We start from the raw sequence: 21,600 nt of genomic DNA, 5'->3' as shown, positions 1-21,600 counted from the left end.
CTGTCTTGATGGGGAATAAAGCAAGGTGCAGGCAGTACGTGCACTATGCTGGCTTTTGTGTGAAAATGAAAGGGAGGAAGGAAAATATAAATCTAACATGTGCTTTTATATGCATGGAGGAATGCTGGGAGGAAGGACGCACTATGAATCAGGAGCGGTGCTCCCCTGTGATGGTGAGAGGGGGCAGGTCCAGACAAGAGTTCAGTCAGAGACACTCTGCCTTTCATCCATACTTATATTTAACAATTTTTTTTTTAACCATGAGAATGTACTGGCTGTTTAAGAATAAATTTTGTTCATTATGAAGAGGTGTTTTTTGTGTTTGTGGTTTGGAGGATAGTTAGATTTATTTATTTTCAGAGGAGGTGCGGGGGATTGAACCCAGGAGCTAGTGCACATTGAGCGTGAGCTCTACCACTGAGCTAGACCCAACCCCCAAGAGTGTTTTTTTAAATGAATAAGAAAAAGGTGAACATCCCAAACAAAGGCTGGGTGAAGTGCGTGGTACACCGTACGGTGGGGGCTGAACAACTGCCACGGCGTAGCGGGAACACGAGCCAGGATGTCCGCAGTGCCTGCTCTGGCCTCTGCTCTGGTGCAGAGAATACAGGTGGCACGTTTATTTGCTTCTAATGTTCTTAGTCGCCCACGGTGACCCATCTCTCTTATAATTGGAGAATTTTTTTTTAATTGAAAAAAGAAAGAAACTTAGAAAAAAGAAAATCAAAGAACGTTCCGAGAAGAAGAGCAGTCGAGGAAACCAGCACTAGCAAGTAAGACGCAGACTGTGAAGTGGCGGCAATTAAGATGCTGTGTCAGTAGCACAAATACTGAACTTTTGAAACCGTAAGAAGACTCAGCCTCATCTGTGTGTTCTCATGTGCACAAGGGAGAATATGATGAAATGAGTATTTGAAATAAAAAAAGAATGGCAGCGGGGAGGGTAGAGCTCAGTGGCAGAGCACATGCTTACCATGCACGAGGTCCTGGGTTCAATCCCCAGTACCTCCTCTAAAATAAATACGTAAGTAGACCTAATCACCCCCCCCAACAAATAAACCTAATCGCCCCCAAACAAAAAGAAACGATGGAACACAGCCCTCAGTTATTGGCTGCAGCTGCAAAGGACCACACTGTAGGATGGTGCCTGTGTTCATCTCTCCATTTTAACTCTCTCCCTCCAGGTTGGTGGCACGAAGGCCGGCGTGGTCCGGTTTCTCGGGGAGACAGACTTCGCCAAGGGGGAGTGGTGTGGCGTGGAGTTAGACGAGCCTCTTGGGAAGAACGACGGGGCTGTTGCTGGAACAAGGTTTGTTTGCGGTTGGGATCTCGTCTCCCTCTTGCATGCAGAGGTGTTCGGGCGGGTCCCATCCGCTGTGTGCAATGAAACGGACGCGAATGTTTTGAGGAGCCGGGCTTTTATTTCCTAAGGCTCATCACTGATTTTCTCCCCCACTAGTACTGGAGTTCTTTCGACTGTCTCTCTTAGTCATATTTGTAATGCATCTGAACAAGCATTCGGCTTATTTATTTATTTTTAAGGCTCTGTTTCCTCGGAGGAGTTTTAGGTTCACAGCAGAACTGAGAGGAAGGTACAGAGATTTCCCACCTACCTCCCCTCTACCCCGCCACACGCCCAGCCTCCCTGTCTCTAGCTTCCTGCACCCGAGCCGTGCCTTTATTAAAACTGATGGCCCTCCACTGACACATCAGTATCACCTGAAGTCTGTAGTTTATGTTTCAGTAATGACATGATCCCACCACTAGAGGATCATATACAGTATTTTCGTTTTATTTTTCTAAATAGAAAGGAAATACTCTGTCGTTCTTTTGGCTTCTCTCCCCTTGATCGCAGTCAACGTCTGAGTGAGTTTCTGGGCATCAGGGATGGGGGAGTGAAGAGAAGGAAGCTGGCTTTGTTAGGACAAGAAGGCAAAATGTGCCTTCGTATCTGATGACAAGAATTCTGTCCTGTGCGAGAGAACTGACAGCAGGCACACCTCTTCCACTGTGAGGGTAACCCCACTCTCGCCTCCCAGGGATAGGACGGGAGTTAAGTAATGCAAATGAATGCAAGAGGCATTTCCCACACTTCTTTCAGAATGCTTTGACGGCCTTGGGCACTGGTGTGGTATATGATTTTTAGTAGTATAAAGTATTGTAGGTAACATTTTACTTACAAAATGTATGCGGACTGATTATGAACATATAGACCCTATGCCCCAAATACAATCACAATGCCTGGAGGAGATATATTTTATTGGTGCTACAGCAAGTATGAAGTCATCCTTTTTTTTTTTTTTGCTTTGCATTGTAATTTCTTTTATTCTTTTAATTGAAGTATAGTCAGTTTACAAGGTGTCACTTTCTGGTGTACAACGTAACGTTTCAGTCATTCATGTACGTACATATGTCTGTTTTCATATTCTTCTTCATTGTAGGTTACTGCAAGGTACTGCAGGGACGCATCCTAGGTATTAAGATGTTATCATTCTCTAGAGTCATAGGATCTCCAGTGTCAGTCCGATGACTGACTTACTGGTCGACAATCCCCCCCCCCTTACTTTAGTGAATCACTAGTTAGGTGCTTGTTTGACTTCTGTTTCCCTTTGTTTGGCAAAGTTTTATTAAGTGGGATCACTGGATTGTTGGACTCCTCTGTTGCATGTTTATCAGACAGTAGAAATGTCTTCCCTTTGCGTAGAATCTTAGTAACAGATGTGTGATTCCGTCTCTCCGTTTTGTATTTTTATTTCCTAGTGTGTTTTCTGAAACACACTATTTATTATTTACCTGTTATTTACACTGTTATTTATTAACCTACATACAAGTGAATGCGTCACCCCGGCTTGTTGGCAGAATTCACAGCAGACTGGTCATAAGTTAGGAGTTAGGAGAGCTTTTTGGTTATAGTTGTTATCTCTTGTCATTAAGATGCATTTTTTGTTACTGTGTTGTTTTCTAAAGATATTTTCAGTGTCAACCCAAATATGGCCTGTTTGCTCCTGTCCACAAAGTGACCAAGATTGGCTTCCCTTCCACTACGCCAGCCAAAGCCAAGGCCGCCGCGGTGAGGCGGGTGATGGCCACCACGCCCGCCAGCCTGAAGCGCAGCCCTTCGGCCTCCTCGCTCAGCTCCCTGAGCTCCGTGGCCTCCTCCGTGAGCAGCAAGCCCAGTCGGACAGGATTGGTGAGCCTCCCTCCCTCCTCCTGCCGCGGCTCTCTATGCCCCCTGCCGGCACGCCTGCTTTGCTCCAGGAAATATCGAATCTCCCCTTGCCCTTGTACTGTTAGTTGTAGCTTGTGAAAATCCTAGCAAATTTCACAAAGAAACTAACAAAAATACAAGTTTTGAAGTAGTTTTAACAGCTCTTTTCAGGTTCTTAAGGCTTTAAGATGTAACAGTTCTTGGTGAATCTGTGGAAGCTGCTCCCTAGTCTAACATGCGCGATGATCCTTCATCCTGAAATCATTTTGGCACAAGGATGATAGGAAAACTGGAGGGATCCTTTGCCTCAAGGACATGGCTCTCTTTGACTTCAAACAATTTTAGGAACTAAAATATTTTGAGAAAAGGCACGTTCTTAGAATTTTAATGTTACGTTAATACAGTCTCACCCTCTGAAAGCAGTTAGTATGTGGAGCCCTCCTGACTCAGGCCGGAGGCTGCAGAGGGGACCTTAGGGAACTGGAAAGGATGCTGGGAAGAGCCGTGTTTTGTTTTGTCTCTTCTCACCGCCTCCTCCTCCCACTCCCTCTTCCTCTTTTCCTCTCTTTCCCTTTTAGCTCAGTGAGATAAACTCATCAGAATCAAAACAAAATAGGCAACATCTCATTCTGTGTGTCAACTTCCTAGTTTTTAGGGTCAAAGCAATGACTTTTTGGCTTCATCTCCCCGCCCTACCCCCTGCCCCTGAGTTTATTCACTTGAAGCGAGGCAAATACTGTTTAAATTTGAAATGGCCATGTGAGAGTGTACTCCAGCCTGAATTCTGGACCTCTGCCTTGTGACTCGACTAAGACAGGAGTTAGAATGTGACGTGACGTGATTGGGGAGCAAGGCTGCTGGCCCTAGATCCCCTTTGACCTTCTTTCCATTGACCTTGGGCAGGGGAGGGCAAGGCGGAGGAGCCTTTCTTTAAAGTAGGGGTCATGTTCCTCTGCAGCCAGCCGGACTCTTCCTCGTATGCTCAGGTAACATACCTGCTCAGACTCTGTCATGTTGCACATAGAAGGACGCCTGCATCTTCCGCAGAAAAACTACAACTGGACTTCATGAGAAAAGCCTGCCCAGAACTTCTTGAATGTTTGAATGAAACAGAGGTGAAGAAAAGCCCCCGTTTGGCCAAAGCCTGGTTCAGAGTCCACAGTGGGTCAGTGGACTCTGATGAGCATAGCTGGTTAACGTCACTAATGCAGAAGCAGTTGCGTGCGAGTGTCTACTCTGGATGAAGAATTCTTTCTTGAGTAATTTTTATTATGTTGTAATTAGGTGTCCATTTCTTTGGAGAATAACCAAGCCCTCCCTGCTCCCCCAACCTCTCTTCTTACTTTTTAGACCAGTTCTTATTCCTCTTAGCTCACCTCATTCAGTGAAGAAAACTACCAAAAGAGAAAAGAGTCCCCTTGCCTTGTAAAACAGCTTGTTTCTGTCTGTCTTTGTAGAGCGGCTATAGTTTCTAAACCAAAAATCACCATAAAAGAATATATGAAAAACATTGGGTAATTGAAGGTGTGACTTCCTAATAACACATCTCAGCAATGTGATCCTATATCTATATCTATATCTCCCAAAGATTCTTCAATGCAAAATGATCTTCTGAAATTATTGAGCATAGAGGTATTCAAACTTTCTGGTTTCACAGAATGTTTAAGTCTCAGTTATTTTTTCACAGTGCCCGTAGACCAAAAGAAATAGCTGACAGTTCTGTTTAGTAAGTAATTAGGTCCAAACAACTTAATATTTATGCCCTAACAATTTAGTAGCTGTTCAAAAATAAAAGATATGCATTCATTGAGAGAAAAAGTAATATTTTAAATTCATTCTTAAAAAGCCACAATTACTTATTGCTAGGTTGCCCACTCCCGTTGGGCCCTGCAAACCTTGGATTCTTACTGAACACGGCCACCCTCATATCCTGTGCTGCGTTGATTTTTGCACAGTACTTCCTTTTCGTCCTGGCAGTAGCCAAAACCCTGCTTAGAAAAGACATTATCGAAAGGAATGTAGTGCAGTCTAAGGTTGAAACTGAATTCCCTCCAGCAGGTAGTTTGCCTGATGTCCAACAGGTGTCGCTGTGTTCCCCTTAAAATTTATAAATAGTGTGGCCTGTGAGCAACGCCCTGGGGTGTCTCTGCAGGGTCTGGGGACCTCATACTCTGTATTCAGGAAGAAATTGGGAAGTTATGGTCAGATGGTTGAAAGGACAGAAATTTCCCCCCTCCCTCTTATATTTAAGTAATTCAAGAAATTTCACTAAATAGAAATAGTGAAGGACCATTTGGGTTTACTTTGCTCTCATAGCTGTCAGGTTGCCTAATTGATGGCAGATCCTCACTGTGAGTCTGCATCCTGGTTGGGGGCTCACGTAGATGGGGGCAAGAATAGTGTTCAGGCGGCAAAGGAGGCTTTGATTACAGAGGATGCAGTCGAGCGGCCTGGGTCTGGAGCCAGCAATTGCCAAGTAAATGGCCACGGAGAAACGCTTGCCGAGGCACGAGGCCCTTCCTGGACTTGTCGAGCCCCAGGAGCCCAGCTTGGAGGAATCTCATTCAGCTTTCCCAAATTACCTACTAACGTTTAACAGAAGGTTATTTCCTCTGGGTTTTCACAAGACTGTTAGCCTCAAGGTGGAGCGATTGGGTCTGTGCAACAGCAGAGATTAACAGACGACTGAGGTGAAGCAAGCTTTGCCCCCGCCTCACCCACCAGTCTCTCTCCCTCCCCTCATTTCCCCCACTTCCCCTCCATTCCCCGCTTTTTCTCTCTCTGCCCCTCCCCTGCTTCTCTTTCTCCGCAAGTTTCTCTCTCCCCACTTTTCTCTGTCCTGCGCCTCTTTTCTCCGTGTGCACCTCACTCTCCACTCACACATGCTTTTGAAGGCAGCTACAGATTTCCTTTGCATCTTATCGTCATAAATCTCCCTGGTGACTGGGAGTCAGGTCCTGAAGGCTGGATTCCCGGGTGAAATCACTGCTGCCTCTCATTTTGAAAGAAAGATGAAGAAAATCGTGACGAAGATCCAACTGTGTATATCAGTTGAAGGAAGTCTGTGACTCCGAGTGTGGCCTCTTGGTCGCTCAATGGTATTTAGAAGCCTAAGAAGTTGGAAAGAGTCTCCTCCTCAAGCCTAAGGATCAAAAAGTTGGCCAAACTGTCACAACAAGAAGATGACTATTAATGAAGCTCAGGCCGAGATGGGGTCTAGAGAAGCTTTCATGGGTCCCGAGGAATTCTTCTAGATTCCCGCCAGGCCCTGTGAGCCGAGCTCAGGGCACCTTTGGTCTTGAGCCACTTCTCCTCCTCCTAAACATCTCCCCAGTTGTTCAGTGGCCTCTGTACGTTGATGTGTTCTTTGTGAAATTTCCAGACAGGAGGCACGTGCTGTCTTGTTCCGTTGCCAAGAAGCCTTTCCTAACGATCGGGGCAGCGCTTCTGCTTTGCCGAGGAGACGCCCGCCATGCATGCTCTGCTCCCTCTGCGCCTCCCCGTAGCATCATGGCCCTTCATTTCTCTACCTTTCCTTTGCAGTTGACCGAAACCTCCTCCCGTTACGCCAGGAAGATCTCCGGCACCACGGCCCTGCAGGAGGCCCTGAAGGAGAAGCAGCAGCACATTGAGCAGCTGCTGGCCGAACGGGATCTAGAGAGGGCGGAGGTGGCCAAGGCCACGAGCCACGTGGGGGAGATAGAGCAGGAGCTAGCTCTGGCCCGGGACGGACACGACCAGGTGAAGTCTGGCACTGACCATGTTGCGGAGACGGTGACAGGTTCTGAGCTGATCTCATTGCGGAGACGGTGATGGTTTCTAAGTTGAGGGAGGAGGCTGAACAGTGTACCGGGTGCTTGGAGCCGGGAGCTGGTCTTGAGAGCACTGGAGATGAGCGTGAACGTCTCTGCTGGGCTAGTTTGAAAGCTGTGCCCTGGGGTACTGGTGGGCGTCATCATTAAGATGAAGCTCTGTTCTTCTCGCGTCTCCCACACTCTGGGTCTCTGCATCCGGGTCTCTTGGCCTGTGTGTGTCAGCTGAGCTTGTGTGCTAGGTCCTGACCAGTGACTACAACTGTTCTTCTGTGGATTATTCCTTGTATGAGTTCCAGCTTCAAAAAAGATGAGAGTTATTTTAACATCATCCCCTATGGCTTTAATGGTGTGGTTTTTCATCATCTGGCTTCCAGGAATGCTGCCGAGAATAGCCTGTTAGAATCATAGAAAGCATCTTGATGTGAAAGGGTTTTTGAGTAATGCCGATCCATGGTGGTACCACTTAGCTGTAGCTCTTTGGAGGCATCCCTGAGCCCGCATCTGGGTCACAGAGAGGCCACTCACTGACGCCCTTGCCTTCCCCAGCATGTCCTGGAATTGGAGGCCAAGATGGACCAGCTGCGAGCCATGGTGGAAGCTGCCGACAGAGAGAAGGTGGAGCTTCTCAACCAGCTTGAAGAGGAGAAAAGGTGATCCCAAACTCTTCTCCTCTTAAATGACCTTAGAGAGAACTTCCCCATTAACAGCCTTGTGGGTGTCAGACCCTTAGAACCAAAGGAATGACTGTGTGCGGTGGAGTGTGAACTCCTCATACTGTGTGAGGAGGGTTTCCTTTAATTTGACTTCTGTTTCTGAAGTTTCAAATCAGCTAGACATGCCCTGATTAATTTAACTGTTTATTGAGCACCTGCTGTGTGCCAAGCGTCCTCCAGCTTCACCTGGAGCCACTCCTGGTGAGAAGATGTTCTAGGCCCAGTTACCTGGTATTTATGAAACACCTTCTACGCATCTAGTGAAGCTGTATTGTGTCTGGCGGATGACAGAGGGTCCTGTCCTTGAGAAACACCACCTTAACAGGAAAAGACTTGCAGTGAGAGAGTTACCCAGGTCAGGATGCAATCAGTGCTAAATTGTGTGAGACAAGAGAGAGCAAGCTTGGTTCTCATAAAAGGTTTTTTTTTTTTAATAAAACATTTTTTTAAGGCTGTGAACAAACAAGATCTCTGAGAAGAGTGTGTTCATGGAAACCATCTGAGTCATGGGACGTTTGTCCTCTGTTGCATTTAATGCCATCTTGTGTTATTTCTGATGGTGGTGACTTAATGCAGTGGTAATGCAGGACAGCTGTGCGCTTAGGGCTGTCACAAGCACTGCTGTGGTAGGGGGCACAGAGGGGTACAGTACAGTGTCTTACTAAGGAAACACCTTTTCCACTGGAGAGAGAAACACTATACATAGGAAATTCTCCTTGCATCCTACAAGTGGCTGCAAGTCAATGAGAGACAGCGACAGACCCTTCTAGGCCCTTCTGAAAGCCAAAGCAGTTTGCTTCTCTTCTTTATCTGGCTCTCGTGCTGCTGACTTACGGGCAGTAGAAGTATCCCCCAGCTCTGCAAGACGCTTGAGGGCTTTAACCTATGATTATATTTCTGATTTACTGAGTAGAATTTTTTTATTCTTCATTTTGCTAGAAATACTAGTGAATTGGAAAGTTGGTTTTTTTTGCACGTAGGTTATGGGCTTTGTCCTCCTTTTCTTCCTTCTCTTACACCCAGTTTTGCGAAGATTCAGAGTGTGGATGTTACCCAGATTTTGTAACTCTTCCTAATACCGTACATATGTCGTTGACTTAGTGATGGCATTGATTGAAACCCACATCCAAAATCAGAGATTTTAAAATTTGAAAAATATATATATGCATCTTAGAAGCAAAGAATTGCTCCCAGCCTTGTTCTCCCATTTTGGGTCAGGTTCCCATGTTGTCATCGAGGTCTCTGCCTGGGTAGCCTGCTGACCTCACCCTGAAATGCCTGGCGTGGGGTGGTATGGAGAGAGATTCGTTTTCTGTGCCATTTTCCCCTATGTTCTGTTACTGAAAAGTAGAAGTCATAGACTTCCATTCTCAAACCTGTTTCTGTGGTAATTGGACCTTTTCCCTTTAGGCTGGTCTTGTCTTGATTAGAGCCATCTCTGGTGGTTGTGACCTAGGGGACCAGTTGATTTTTCTCAGCTCGTACCTCATGCCTTCTGGAGCCTGCGCCTGCATAACACTTTGCAGTGTGCACAGTAGAGTAGAGCGCTTAGATTTATAAACCAGAGGCTTAAAGATACGTTTCTTTGTTTTCTATGTCTCTGTGGCATTTCTTACCACCACCATCTGCGAAATTCATCAGAGTATTGATTGTGTGTGTGTGTGTGTGTATACATTTTTTTGGTAAGGCAGAGGTGTTCCTTAGTTACTGTGTTTTGTTTCCATTTTATTCCACAGGAAGGTTGAGGACCTTCAGTTCCGGGTTGAGGAAGAATCAATCACGAAGGGCGATCTTGAGGTAAAAGTCCAGCAGCTCCCTAAAGCTTTTGTGGGTGCAGCGTTCAGAAATGCGGCTGAAGTCATCCGCCCAAGGGCGCGTGTGGCCAGAGCAGGCAGCAGAGCAAAAGGCAGGCCCCCGGGCTGCGGGCCAAGGTGACGCCTGTTCTTGAGCCTTGGCCCAGCCGTCCCTACTCCGGTGGCCGAGGGCAGTTTTCACTCCTCTTTTACTCGTACTTCAAAATTCAAAATCTTGAATTGGAGTTAATCAAGTCATAAATCTGGCAGTGTGTCCTAAGTAAGACGCTACACGTTCCTCTGATGATCAGAAATGGCATTTTAAAGAGCATTTCTCATTTCAGTGGGATAATCCAAAAGAATCTCGGCTTTGCTTTTCAGTTGAGCCGGATAAATACTTTATAACCCTACAGAAGGAATAAATACACATTCTAGTGATTGATTTTTTTTAAAGTAATTACCAGAAGAAAAGTGCAATTCATATTTCAACTTCTTTTATTCCATGGCATATTTTAAATTCTCAGAGATTTTCCTTTAGCATCAAGTTTCTCATCTCTTAATGGTAATTCATACTAGTTTTTTAATAAGTTTATTATTAATTATTATTATTTAATAACCAGAATTGAACAATTTTGATGCTTTCCAAACCACTGCTAGATGTATGACAAGTATAAGTTATTAAATTTTTCAAATTTTGCAGATTTTTGGTACTTTAAAAATCTGTAATATTTTAGTGGAAGTTTCACCCTGTCTGTGCAATTCTCAGAATATATATTTTTGCTACCATTATAATTTTAGAGTCTACTAACTGCCCACATCATACTTAAATTTCAAGAGCCCTTCCAAATAGAAACTCTGATTTCTTTGGAAATAAATGTGTCTTTATGGTCAACAAAGAGCAAGGGAAGCATTTTCTGAGTTCCAGTTTTATGAGGCCCAGAATTTATTGGATTGTTAATAACTTAGTAGATGCCGTCCTCACTCATTTCACATGCAGTCCCGTTCCTTTAGTTGACTCTTGTGTTGTCCTCATCCATTTAAAAACACCCCAAAGTCTCATTAGAAGTTTCATATCATCATCTAATTCATGTGAAGTACAGCTTGTGGTGTTTTGAGGAGGGGCAGGTTAAAATATTTACATCAGCTCTAGGCTAGTATAGTCTGTCTGGTAAACTGACTTGTAATTAATCCAAGTTATTTTGAAACCCTAACCCGTATTGAAACTTTAGTTGAATCTCTCTTTTGTTGTTGTTTACTTTTTTTATTTTTTTACTGATAGCAAAAGACCCAGATTTCTGAAGATCCTGAGAATGTAAGAGGGCACTTAACTGTGTGGATATTTCTCTTGTTAACAGATTGATTGCAGATTAAAATGCTTATTGATACACTCAAATACTAACTGCATAATCTGACCTCGAGACATTGTCCTTGATATTTCTGTGCATGGGGCTTTCACAGCAGCTACGTTTGAATTCTGAAGAAGTTGTATGTAATGACTAAAGCTCTGTAAACCCACTTGTTTAATGCTTAGGCAAATAAATGTTCCATAATTTCGGCAAAAAAAAAAAAAAAAAAAGAATTTTGTCCAGAGGGTGAGCATGGCCCTTCACCTAATTTCTAGTGTCTTCTAGTTTTAATAGAATTATTCCAAAAGAGATGATAGCTGACTGAAACATAAAACATATTCGGTGAAGTTGTTACAGACGTTGTAGGGGAAAGTTTCCCCAAGTTGTCTAAATTTATTCCCACGAGAATAAAGGCATTGTGAGTCCGGGACTGCTTGCCTTTTGTGTAAACTCCCACTGCTGGCCGGTGACCGCCAGTGCAGCTGACAAGAAATTCAAACTTCAGTTCATTGGAGCAGAATTTTCCCTAGTTTGTGAAACTAGAGGCAAGCATTCTTCAGTGAAGATACTGTGTGTTTTAAATTTATTACTCTTGAAGCAAGATTTCCCTAGTAGCAGTGCTGCTAGGCATGTAGGTGTTTTTTTCCCCCTTTCCTCCCTCTGATTAAGATCAAACACCCAAACACCCAATTCAAATCCTACCAGAGTGGCCCCAGAAGCATGGCTTCTTGGTGCGCCCTGCCAGCCATGATGCCAATGGAAAGAACCTAAAAACTTCCTTTGATTTACCACCGCAAGAGAGCGAAATTAAAACAGATAGTTTATCTTCCTACCACCTCCTGGCAGCTGAAATAGACAACTCAAGACTGAACTTTTAAAAAGGCCTCCGTTCCGAAGGTTTCCTTTTTGTGAAGCTACTTCAGTGATCTGGGTCTCCTCTCTCCTTCCAGAACAGGCCCCCACTGCATCGGTGTCAGTCTGCATGGGACTCCCTCCTGCCTCTCTCCTGCGCTTCCTGCAGAGCCTTCGCTTTCCCTCTCAGTCCCCTGCCCCGGGACCATCCTCTCGGGATGCGCTGTCCTTTTCTAAGAAAGGAGTAATTTTAAAAGGAAGGTGGTTTGTAGCTGTTGAGTGCAACGTCTTTACTGCATCCCACGGCGTGGAAGTGGATCGCTAGTGCCCTTGTGGACAGGTGACCGAGTCCCAGATCCTCGGTGTGCACTCCCGCCAGTGAGGAGGCATCTGGGTGGTGTCGGAATGGGGAGAAGATCGTGTTCAATGGACATTTGCTTTTCATCTGGGAGTGGTGCCCTTTGCACCCAGAGGACACTGAACTCAGTGTCGAGAGAAGAAAGGTTCTGTTGCCTCTTGCTTCTTCCTGCTAATTTTGGATTTCTGCTCTTGAGGCTGTGACCCCAGTCGTGTAGATCTGGATGAGATTCTTTTCGTATAAAAGCGGGCAAATTGAACAACTTCTGTCTAAGGCACGTATGGACTAAGGGGACTGTCCAGACAATTAGGCTTTGAATTTTACTTCGTTATTTTTGTTGAGTTTAAAGAGCTGAGGCAGGTGAAGAATTTTTTTAAAGTTTTATTTACTTTAAAAATATTCCATCATGGTTTATACCTGCTTCACAAGTAAAGTGACCCCTTGAATGCGCTGAAATACTCAGGGTACTACTGGATTGAGTAAAGATGTTCATAATGTAAAACAGTCCACCTTCTACTTAAGCCCTGCGCTAGTTTCTGTTACTTTAGAATTTGTAGTCATTTCCTCATTGCCCTTAATTGTTCAGACTGATAGATCTCACCAGTTAGAGCCACAAAATATTTACATTTTAATACAAGTAACAACAGATTTTCATCAGTTAATTATGTTGATAACCTCTTGGGTAGAAGAAGTGAGTGAGGAAAGAGGTACATTGAGACTAGATTATTTCAAATTGATTAAGATCCTACTGCATTTGTGCCTGTTAGAAAGAGGTCACCTGCTAGGTTTTCCATCAGATTACACCTAAGGAAGTAACGTTGGAGAGTCTGAGGTTTTGAAACACGCTAGGATATTAGTGGCTCTTTTTGCATGGAGTTGAAATTCATGTCTTTCTGTTGAGTCACCATTTCTTGCCTCTGAGCTGAGAAGAATGACTTCATCTTAGGATCAAGATTATGAGTCCCTGTTAGGTTCCAGCTAAACTTTTCTCCTGCTTTGAGCCTCAGGGATGGAGGCTGTCAAGCATAGTTATTACTGAATTTTGTCTTTTAAATCTGATCTCCCTCCTTTATTTTCTGGTGACAGACAATCTTTGGGAAATCTACCACTGGAAGCAAATTACAGCTTTAGTGGCTCCTCACCTGTCATTTGTGACAGTGTTGCTAGGAATCTCAGACGCTCCTCACTCACCTCAGCAGAGGCCACTGGTGTGACTTCCTCAGCTCCCATTTCTAGGTTCCCGGCATTAGGTTTGATACTTGACCCTTGCTCAGGTCACGTTGTAAGCCAGAGTGCAAGGATCTGCTTTAGGGACTTACTGAACACTTAACAAGACTTACGATGTTATCTTTTCCATATTTAGGTAAAAATGATGATCATTTTAAGGTCAATCTACGTTTTAAGTCACTGAGTCAGTTACATACACATTAATGTCAAGTAGCCATTGTGGGGAGGAGGGAAATGATAGTTTAGAGGATTATTAACGATTCTAATTTGTGCTGATAAACTTCACTTATCAATGTAACTCATATTTGGCTGCATGCATCTGACACTTTTCATCTTGCCTTGTGTGTGTTACATTTTTTCTTTCTCAGTAGATTAGCTCATGTCCCCCGCCCACCTCATCCTCTTGTCCATAGGATCATCCTCACTCCCAACCCCCTCATCTCAGTCCTGCCTCGTCCCCCTCCATCACCTTTTTTGTTCACCCTCTGGCGGAAGGGACTGGTGGCTCAGCCTGCATGCTGCGCTCTCTCCTCCTGTGCTGGCATGTCATGGTGGCACTGTTGTGTTTCTTCCTCTTCCTTTTTACTAACAGACGCAGACCAAACTGGAGCATGCCCGCATTAAGGAGCTTGAACAGAGCCTGCTCTTTGAAAAGACCAAAGCTGACAAACTCCAGAGGGAGTTAGAAGACACTAGGGTAATGGTTTTCACTATTTAATGAAGCAGACCCATGTTTGTGAATGGCGGACGCCACGGGTAACGGGCCTCGCAGTTGGCCTCAGCCTTGACCCAGTGGTTCGACCCAGGTTTGGTCCTGGTGCTGCTCAGGTGCTCGCGAGCGGAGGCTGATGGGCAGGCACAGGTGTTACATGGAACCTTTTGTCAAAGGCGAAGACTTGTTCCTTTGGTTAACTCAGCCACGATCAAGGTCAGAAGCTCTGCGAACGTATAGACGGCCCGGGCGTCCACAGCTCCGTTTGAGGTTCTTGAGTTGATATCATGAATACCTTTCCCTGGTTTGCCACCAGCCGTCAGTTGTCCCCTTGTTCTCCTATATCTAGTTACTGGGTTTTCCGAATAATTTTTTGTTACTGTTTTTCTTTAGCTCTCGTTTTCTGCCTTCTTCCCTGGCCTGTTGGGGGGAAGGGAACTGAAGCATTGGCTCTTCCTAATGAATGAGAGTTAAGGATTTTCACCCCAGTTATCTTTTTTTCTTGGCACCTGATTTTCCTTTGCATTTCTGTTACCCAGAAGGTTAAAATCTCAGTGGTCGGGAGGGAGATGTGTGCTGGGAACAGAGTGGCTTCTTACAACCCCCAACTTACTGTGTTTGGCCCTCAGAGCCAGTGCGTTAGTCACGTTTCACTTACTTACATGTTAAAGCACCCACACAATGCTTACTTCATGCCAGGAACTATTCCAAGCACTTTACAAGTATTAACTTACTCAGTCTCACCACAGCCCCAGGAGGGAGGTAGTAATACTGTTCCCATTTTACAGATGGGGACACTGAGGCACATAGCGGTCAAATAATAAGCCCAAGGTCACCCAGCTAGTAGAAATAGTGGGGCCAAGATTTATTTCTGGGTCATTTGACCCCAGAGTCTGTGCTCTTAACAGGATGGATTCTGTCTATTACGGAAGTAGTTTTGTGCTGAAAGATTTAAGTGAAAATGTATTTTGATATGTCCCTTTTAAATCATGAATTTGACTGTCAATGGCGAAGTGCCCAAATCCTTAACTTCAAAATTTCAAAAATTACTGTCTCTGATCAAATTTGATATCCTGATTTTTTTCTTTTGACTTATTAGCATTTGTAGAAATCTCTCTTGTTTAGAAATCATTGACTGATCTAAAAAAAATAGAAAATCAAGTGATTTTTCTTCTCTAAGTTGTAAGTTTTTATTTTTTTCAGAAGAAAGAAAATGTTCTCGGTCAACCTCAAAACTAAAGATATCTCCTGTGTATTTGATAAGAAAAAAACCCTGGTAGTTTGCTGCCGTTTCTGTTACTGGAGAGCCAAAGACTTGATCTGGGAAATACAAGGGACTGATGAAAAGACTGAGCTGCTGTAGAGTGGCTGGCTGTTGAAGTCAGGATGTGGAGTTTTTTTGTTTGTTTTTAACTTCTGAACTCCTCTCCCATACAGCTTTATCAGCAAACAGTTTTGCTGTTTGTTTTGTTTTGCTTTCTGTGGATAAGAAGGCACCCATTCACAGCACGGTGTATTCACACACTTCACATTCAAGCTGTTACCTTTGCCGAGTCCCCCTTTGACCCTCACCGTTGGTTTGCCAAGTGGGAAACTAACCACCGACCCTTGAGTTTCCTGTCACCTGCACTCCTTCTTAGGAAGCACTTCAGAATTCCTCCCAGCCAGGAAGCCTGGTTTATAAACAGCATGCTTGGTGCTGTAGAGACGTTAGCAAGAATAAGAAATGATACCTGACTTCTATGTCCTCAAACTAACAAGAAAGGCAGGCCCATTGATAGTTCCGCCTGAGGGCAGACTTTGGGAAATAAAATAAAAAACAGAAGTGCTGTGAAAATGCTACACAAAGTATAATCACATTGTTTATTATTTTCCCTTATTTTTAACTTGGCATTTCCTCAGTTTGGATGTTTTATTGTGACTAGTTAAGAACTAGTACCCTATTGGATTTAATTTATTTATGTTCTAGACCTTGTAGCAATGGGATTTATTAATGGTTTGTACTTTACTTTGTGGTAGCAACTCTTGGACTCCCCGCCCTCCCACCCCCCCACCCCCAGGAAAAACTATGTAAATGAAGTGGCATCTTTGACCTGAAGGGTCTATAACCCTGAAGCACAACAGTGAGGCAGCTCTGAAATACTTAATGACTTGGTCATGCAGTACAGGGCCCTGAGTGCCTTATTTTCCTGTTCTTTGTGGACACTTTAGTCTGTGTCCGTCTCACAGCCTGTCAGTGGACAGAGGGGAGGAAGGACACACACCCAGTACCTTCTGTCCCAGTAAAGGCTGTGAGGGAGAGGAGCCTTCAATCCAGAGGACTTTTGATCCATGGAGTTTGGGACTCCCTGGTGTTTTTACATCATTCATGTTCCCTTCTATTTCCCAGGTTCATCAGATAATTAATATTTATTCCTGAAGCTACCATTTCTCACATATTTTGTCTAGCAAACCAACTGCCTAACAGATAGAGGGAAGTAACTTCCTAGGGATAAAAGGATGCAGGTTAGGAGAGTGTTTTTCCTCATCCTGGGGTGTTTGTTTAAAAAAGAAAAAAAAGCAATTCCTGGGTACTACCTCAGAACTCAGATAGAATCAACATGTGGGGGTGGGGCAGGTAGCCGGCTCCTGCAGTGAAGACATAACATCCCGGGTGATTGGTGAGCCACTGGGTTAGGGGAGCCAGACATGTACATCAAGATGCTGAAAGAAAAAAAAAAAAAAAGATGCTGAAAGAATTATAAAACCTAAAAGGGGGAGGAGCTCTGTATAGAATGCTTATGTGTTGTTGCAGGTAAGTAAGCATTCTTATTTTGTCCTTTCTGAAAAACATTAGTAAGTTAGTTCTTCATTACCCACTTGAGGCTTTTATTCTACAGTTGTGGTGATGTTCACTGAGACACGACAGGTATTTTTTACACATTTTATAGCAGTGCTGTCCAACACACGTATAACATGACCCACATGTATATAGTGAAAATTTTTTCCTGGTACCCATATTAACATACTTTTCTAATAGGTAAAAAGAAGCAGGTGAAATTAATTTAATAATTTATTTTATTTAAGCCAATATATCCAAACTGTTACCATTTCATTATATAATCAATATAAGAAATTATTAACAAGTTATTTTATGTTCTCTTTTCCCCAAGTCTTCATTATGTATTATATAGTTGATGCTTACACCACATGTCACTTCAGATGAGCCACGTTTCAAGTGCTCATAGCTGTGTGTGGCTCATGGCTACTGTACTGGACAGCACGCTTTTCTGTAAAATCACCTCCATCTGATAGACAAGCGTTTATACATGTTGGGTGAAGTGGGATAGAGAAAACTAGCAAAAATAAGGATTCTTGGGGGCAGGTATAGCTCAGGGGTAGAGCACATGCCTAGCATGAACAAGGTCCTGGGTTCGATTCCCAGTACCTCCATTAAAATAAGTAAATAAATAAAAACCTAATTACCTCCCCCCAAAATAAAAAAAAAGCCTTTTTTAAATTTTAAAAATAAGGATTCTTTCTTCCAGAAGGCAGATAGTTGAGAACTTTGAAAGTTCCTGTTTCTATTAAATTATGACCAGTTACTGGGCACTTCCCTGATTTAAGGTTCTTTAGAGGGAAAAGAGATTTTTATTGGAGTGAGTTAACCTTAGTATCAGTTTTATCTTCCTCTAGCGTCTCAAAATGGTTGACAGTTTGCCAAAGATAGTAGTTTTGAATTGGAGCTCCCAGAACTGGTCTTAAGCCATTATCTCAGTTAGAGTTTGATTAACACACAGATATTCCTGGCGGCTTGACTGCTGCCTGAGATGGGGTAGTTACTGAAGATCTTCAAGGTTAAAGAAAATCATCATTGATTTGTTGTTTAAATGATCTCTTTTTCTTTGGACTGCTGATACTAGGTGGCCACGGTATCAGAAAAGTCACGCATAATGGAACTAGAGAAAGACCTCGCATTCAGAGTACAGGAAGTGGCAGAGCTGCGGAGAAGGCTGGAGTCCAGTAAGCCTGCTGGGGACGTTGATATGTCACTGTCCCTCTTACAAGAGATAAGCTCTTTGCAAGAAAAGTTAGAAGCCACCCATACTGACCACCAGAAAGAAATCACTTCTCTGAAAGAGCACTTCGGAGCCCGGGAAGAAACACATCAGAAGGAGATAAAGGCTCTTCAGGCCGTCACAGAGAAGCTTTCCAAAGAGAACGAGTCCCTGAAAAACAAGCTTGATCACGCCAACAAGGAGAACTCGGATGTGATCGCTCTGTGGAAGTCCAAGCTGGAGACCGCCATCGCCTCCCACCAGCAGGCGATGGAGGAGCTGAAGGTGTCCTTCAGCAAGGGCGTCGGGACGGAGACGGCAGAATTTGCCGAGTTAAAAACCCAAATAGAGAAAATGAGACTCGATTACCAGCACGAAATTGAAAGTTTGCAGAATAAACAAGACTCGGAGCGGTCTGCTCACACTAAAGAGCTCGAAGCCCTAAGGGCTAAATTGATGAAAGTCATTCAAGAGAAAGAGAACAGTCTGGAAGCCATCAAATCGAAGCTGGACAAAGCAGAAGACCAGCATCTGGTAGAAATGGAAGACACCTTAAACAAACTGCAGGAAGCTGAGATAAAGGTAAAGGAGCTAGAGGTACTACAAGCCAAATGCAATGAACAAACCAAGGTTATTGATAATTTTACATCCCAGCTCAAGGCTGCCGAAGAAAAGCTCTTGGATCTTGATGTGCTTCGGAAAGCCAGTTCCGAAGGTAAATCGGAAATCGAGAAATTTAAACAGCAGCTTGAGGCGGCTGACAAACAGATTAAAAATTTAGAGATTGAAAGGAATGCTGAAAGTGGCAAGGTGTGTATCCACATCCTCCATCTTTTTCTTTTCCATTTCTTATTCTTAGTTTGCGTTGTGTGTTATTTCTCAAGTTGAGGTAATTCATCCTCCAAATTCCCTGACTTAGTTGAAACTGGTGCTAACAAATTTCCCAGTTGAGTATAGTATCTTGAGAGCAGCTTGAGTATGGTTTCATCTGAGGAGATTAGAGAAAATAATGGCCCACCTATGTAAGTCCATTCTGGTTTCCTAGTATCTGAATATGTTACTACTTTATCTCTGGGCTTTCTGTGATCTCCTCTTTAAGCTTGGTTCCGGTCTGCAAACTCTTTTTTTTTTAAGTCGAGAACTCCTCAAATGATGTTGTTAAGGTAAATGAATTGAGCTAGAAACTTGTCAGATCATCTCCTCCTTTCCCGCCTATGGAGTTACCTCGTCTGTAAAACAGAACGTGAACTCTGAGTGCACTTGCCTATCGTGAGTGAACCTGCTGTGATGAATATAACGTTCACAGCAAAATGAAGGTTAGGAGCCTGGAGCCCTTTGCAGTGCCATCCCCTTCTCATTGGAGTTCTTCCTCTGCCACAATGAGAACATGATCTATTCCCTGCGCTTTTGAGGAAAGACTGAACAAGTGTGCTTTTGAACAAGGCATAGGAAATTATAAGAAACAGTTGCCAGCAACATTTCTTACTAACTAGCCTTGTTAAATGTCACCTTCATTTTTAAGGATTGTTCGAGGAATGAATACTCGTTCCCAGTCCTCCTGCCACTAGTTGAGGCGCTGGTACTGATGCTGAATATTCTGAGCTTTTTGCGGGAGAAGCTGCTCTATTGGCAATGAAGGAAGGGTTGTAATGGTTAAATGGGGAGAGGTGAGGACAGACAAACAGCTAAAGTTGTAACGTAACATTAGTTGAAGATAACAAACTAATAACAGGACATTTTCCTCACATCTCACTTGGATCCGAAATACTGATTGAAACACAAAAATTGAGGGGGAGGGTATAGCTCAAATGGTAGAGTGTGTGCTTAGCGCGAGGGCCTGGGTTCCATCCCCAGTACCTCCATTTAAAAAAAAAACTGATAATAAATAAATAAATAGACCTAATGACCTTCCTCCCCCAAAATTAATGAGTAGAGAAAATGCAGCTTGTGGTTGATCCACTTTTTTACATCACAGCTTGAAAGCCAATTTCTGATGGCTGTTATCTAGTGCATTTAAAAATTTTAATTTTTATTTTGAATGTTGAAATATTTAAAGGATATACAGAAATACAGAAAATTATACACAGTCCACAGGAATCACTAGTCCTATCTTAAAGTTTTTAAAGTCCAGAAAATGAAATTACTCAACTGTCTCATTTAGAAAGTAAGCATCTGCACTTTCTGCTTTGAATCATGCTGATAGTCCGAACTTAGCTATAGAAATATACTCTGTTTTCCCTATTTTAAAATGGCTATTGGACAGTTTTACCTGTAACTGATTGTGTGAAGTCACTGGCTTCTTAGAGTTTAAAAAAAAATACCAAAATGACTTTATCCATGCCTTTATTTCTTTAAGTTTTGTTTGGTTATGTTTGTTTCTCATACATTTTTTTATGTTTGTTTTATTTTTTTCTTTCTCATTCTTTTTTGTTTCCTTTTCATTGACTTCTATACCATGTAACTGTACGGTAGGCTAGTAGCATCACCAAAGAGCTGCAGGGAAAAGAGCTAATGCTTAATAACCTTCAGGAAAACTTGAGTGAAGTCAGTCAAGTGAAAGAGGCTTTGGAAAAAGAGCTTCAGATCTTGGTGAGTACCTGCTGGGAATCTGAATCCCAGGCTTTGTGGCCATTTGTATTGTTCCTGTTTAAAAACGAAAATCTCTATAAAGAAGTAAGGCCCCTATTTCTTTTCTCTTGCAAAGTATTGATTTGAATTCCATGTATTATTGTTATTGGCTGATAAATAACTTGAGGGGAATTGGATCAAATCCAGACTAGCAGTAAAGGTAAGTATTACTTTTTCTTTCTTTTTTTTTTTCCTGTCCTTTGCCTCTGGTAATGCATTGCTTTGGCATGTTATTGACTGCTTAGTTCCACTAAACGCGGGGACCTCCCAAGTTATACACCCAGCACATCAGGTTTCACTTATAGTGAGGTCTTGCCCTGTGCCTGACAGCAAGCCTGCAGCCTGGCCCATCCGCACCCCCTCTTACTTAGCAGGGCAGGGTGCTGTCTAGCGAATTCACAGAGTTCTCTCTCACAGCTCAGTTTATCCCACCTCAGGAAATTACTTCTCCTTCCATATATATCCTCTTTCCTTAACCTCAAGTTGTAGGACTTTTTTTTTTTTCCTCAACTGTTGTTCCTCCTGCCTTGCTTCCTCTGTCAAAAACACAAGCTTAGTCATGGCCGATAACCGTGTGCAGGAGCCAGTGATACCCACACGTCATGAGAAGGGAAAATCATAGGCTTATGGAGAAAACCAGGTAACAGAGACATGTCTTAGATCCTCCACATTCCTTCCTGGTCTCCACTCACCGCATTTCTGTGCTCATAGCAGTGATGACTAAAAGCATTTTTTTTTCTTTTTTAAATGCCAATATCACAAATTTCTACTTTTTAAAATGTTGACTATGTAGCTCACTGTTCATTATCTTAGTTACTGTCCACTGGATGTAAATTTAAATCAATTAAAATGAAATAAACTATAAAATTCAGTTCTTCAGTTGCACTAGCCACATTTTAAGTGCTTAATAG

At 43.2% G+C, this 21,600-nt stretch overlaps 1 protein-coding gene across 7 annotated transcripts in view; it reads left to right on the top strand.

Annotated features, from left to right (window-relative positions):
* CLIP1 (CAP-Gly domain containing linker protein 1) overlaps window positions 1-21,600 on the top strand; it is a 112,914-nt gene that overhangs the window by 45,749 nt on the left and 45,565 nt on the right. For 3 of the 7 annotated variants that reach the window (XM_072953420.1, XM_072953416.1, XM_072953417.1), the window contains 9 exons: window positions 1,185-1,309; window positions 2,968-3,190; window positions 6,752-6,949; window positions 7,570-7,673; window positions 9,473-9,533; window positions 10,809-10,841; window positions 13,905-14,009; window positions 17,927-18,871; window positions 20,534-20,650. In XM_072953420.1, the coding sequence (XP_072809521.1) occupies window positions 1,185-1,309; window positions 2,968-3,190; window positions 6,752-6,949; window positions 7,570-7,673; window positions 9,473-9,533; window positions 10,809-10,841; window positions 13,905-14,009; window positions 17,927-18,871; window positions 20,534-20,650 (1,911 nt within the window). The remainder of the gene's footprint in view (window positions 1-1,184; window positions 1,310-2,967; window positions 3,191-6,751; window positions 6,950-7,569; window positions 7,674-9,472; window positions 9,534-10,808; window positions 10,842-13,904; window positions 14,010-17,926; window positions 18,872-20,533; window positions 20,651-21,600) is intronic. The other 4 variants (XM_072953421.1, XM_072953418.1, XM_072953422.1 and 1 more) reach the window with 2 other exon arrangements.

This window comes from Vicugna pacos, chromosome 32 (assembly GCF_048564905.1).
Source record: "Vicugna pacos chromosome 32, VicPac4, whole genome shotgun sequence".
Lineage (NCBI taxonomy): Eukaryota > Metazoa > Chordata > Mammalia > Artiodactyla > Camelidae > Vicugna > Vicugna pacos.
The sequence above is the reverse complement of the archived record's forward strand: the minus strand, read 5'-3'. Positions and strand labels throughout refer to the sequence as shown.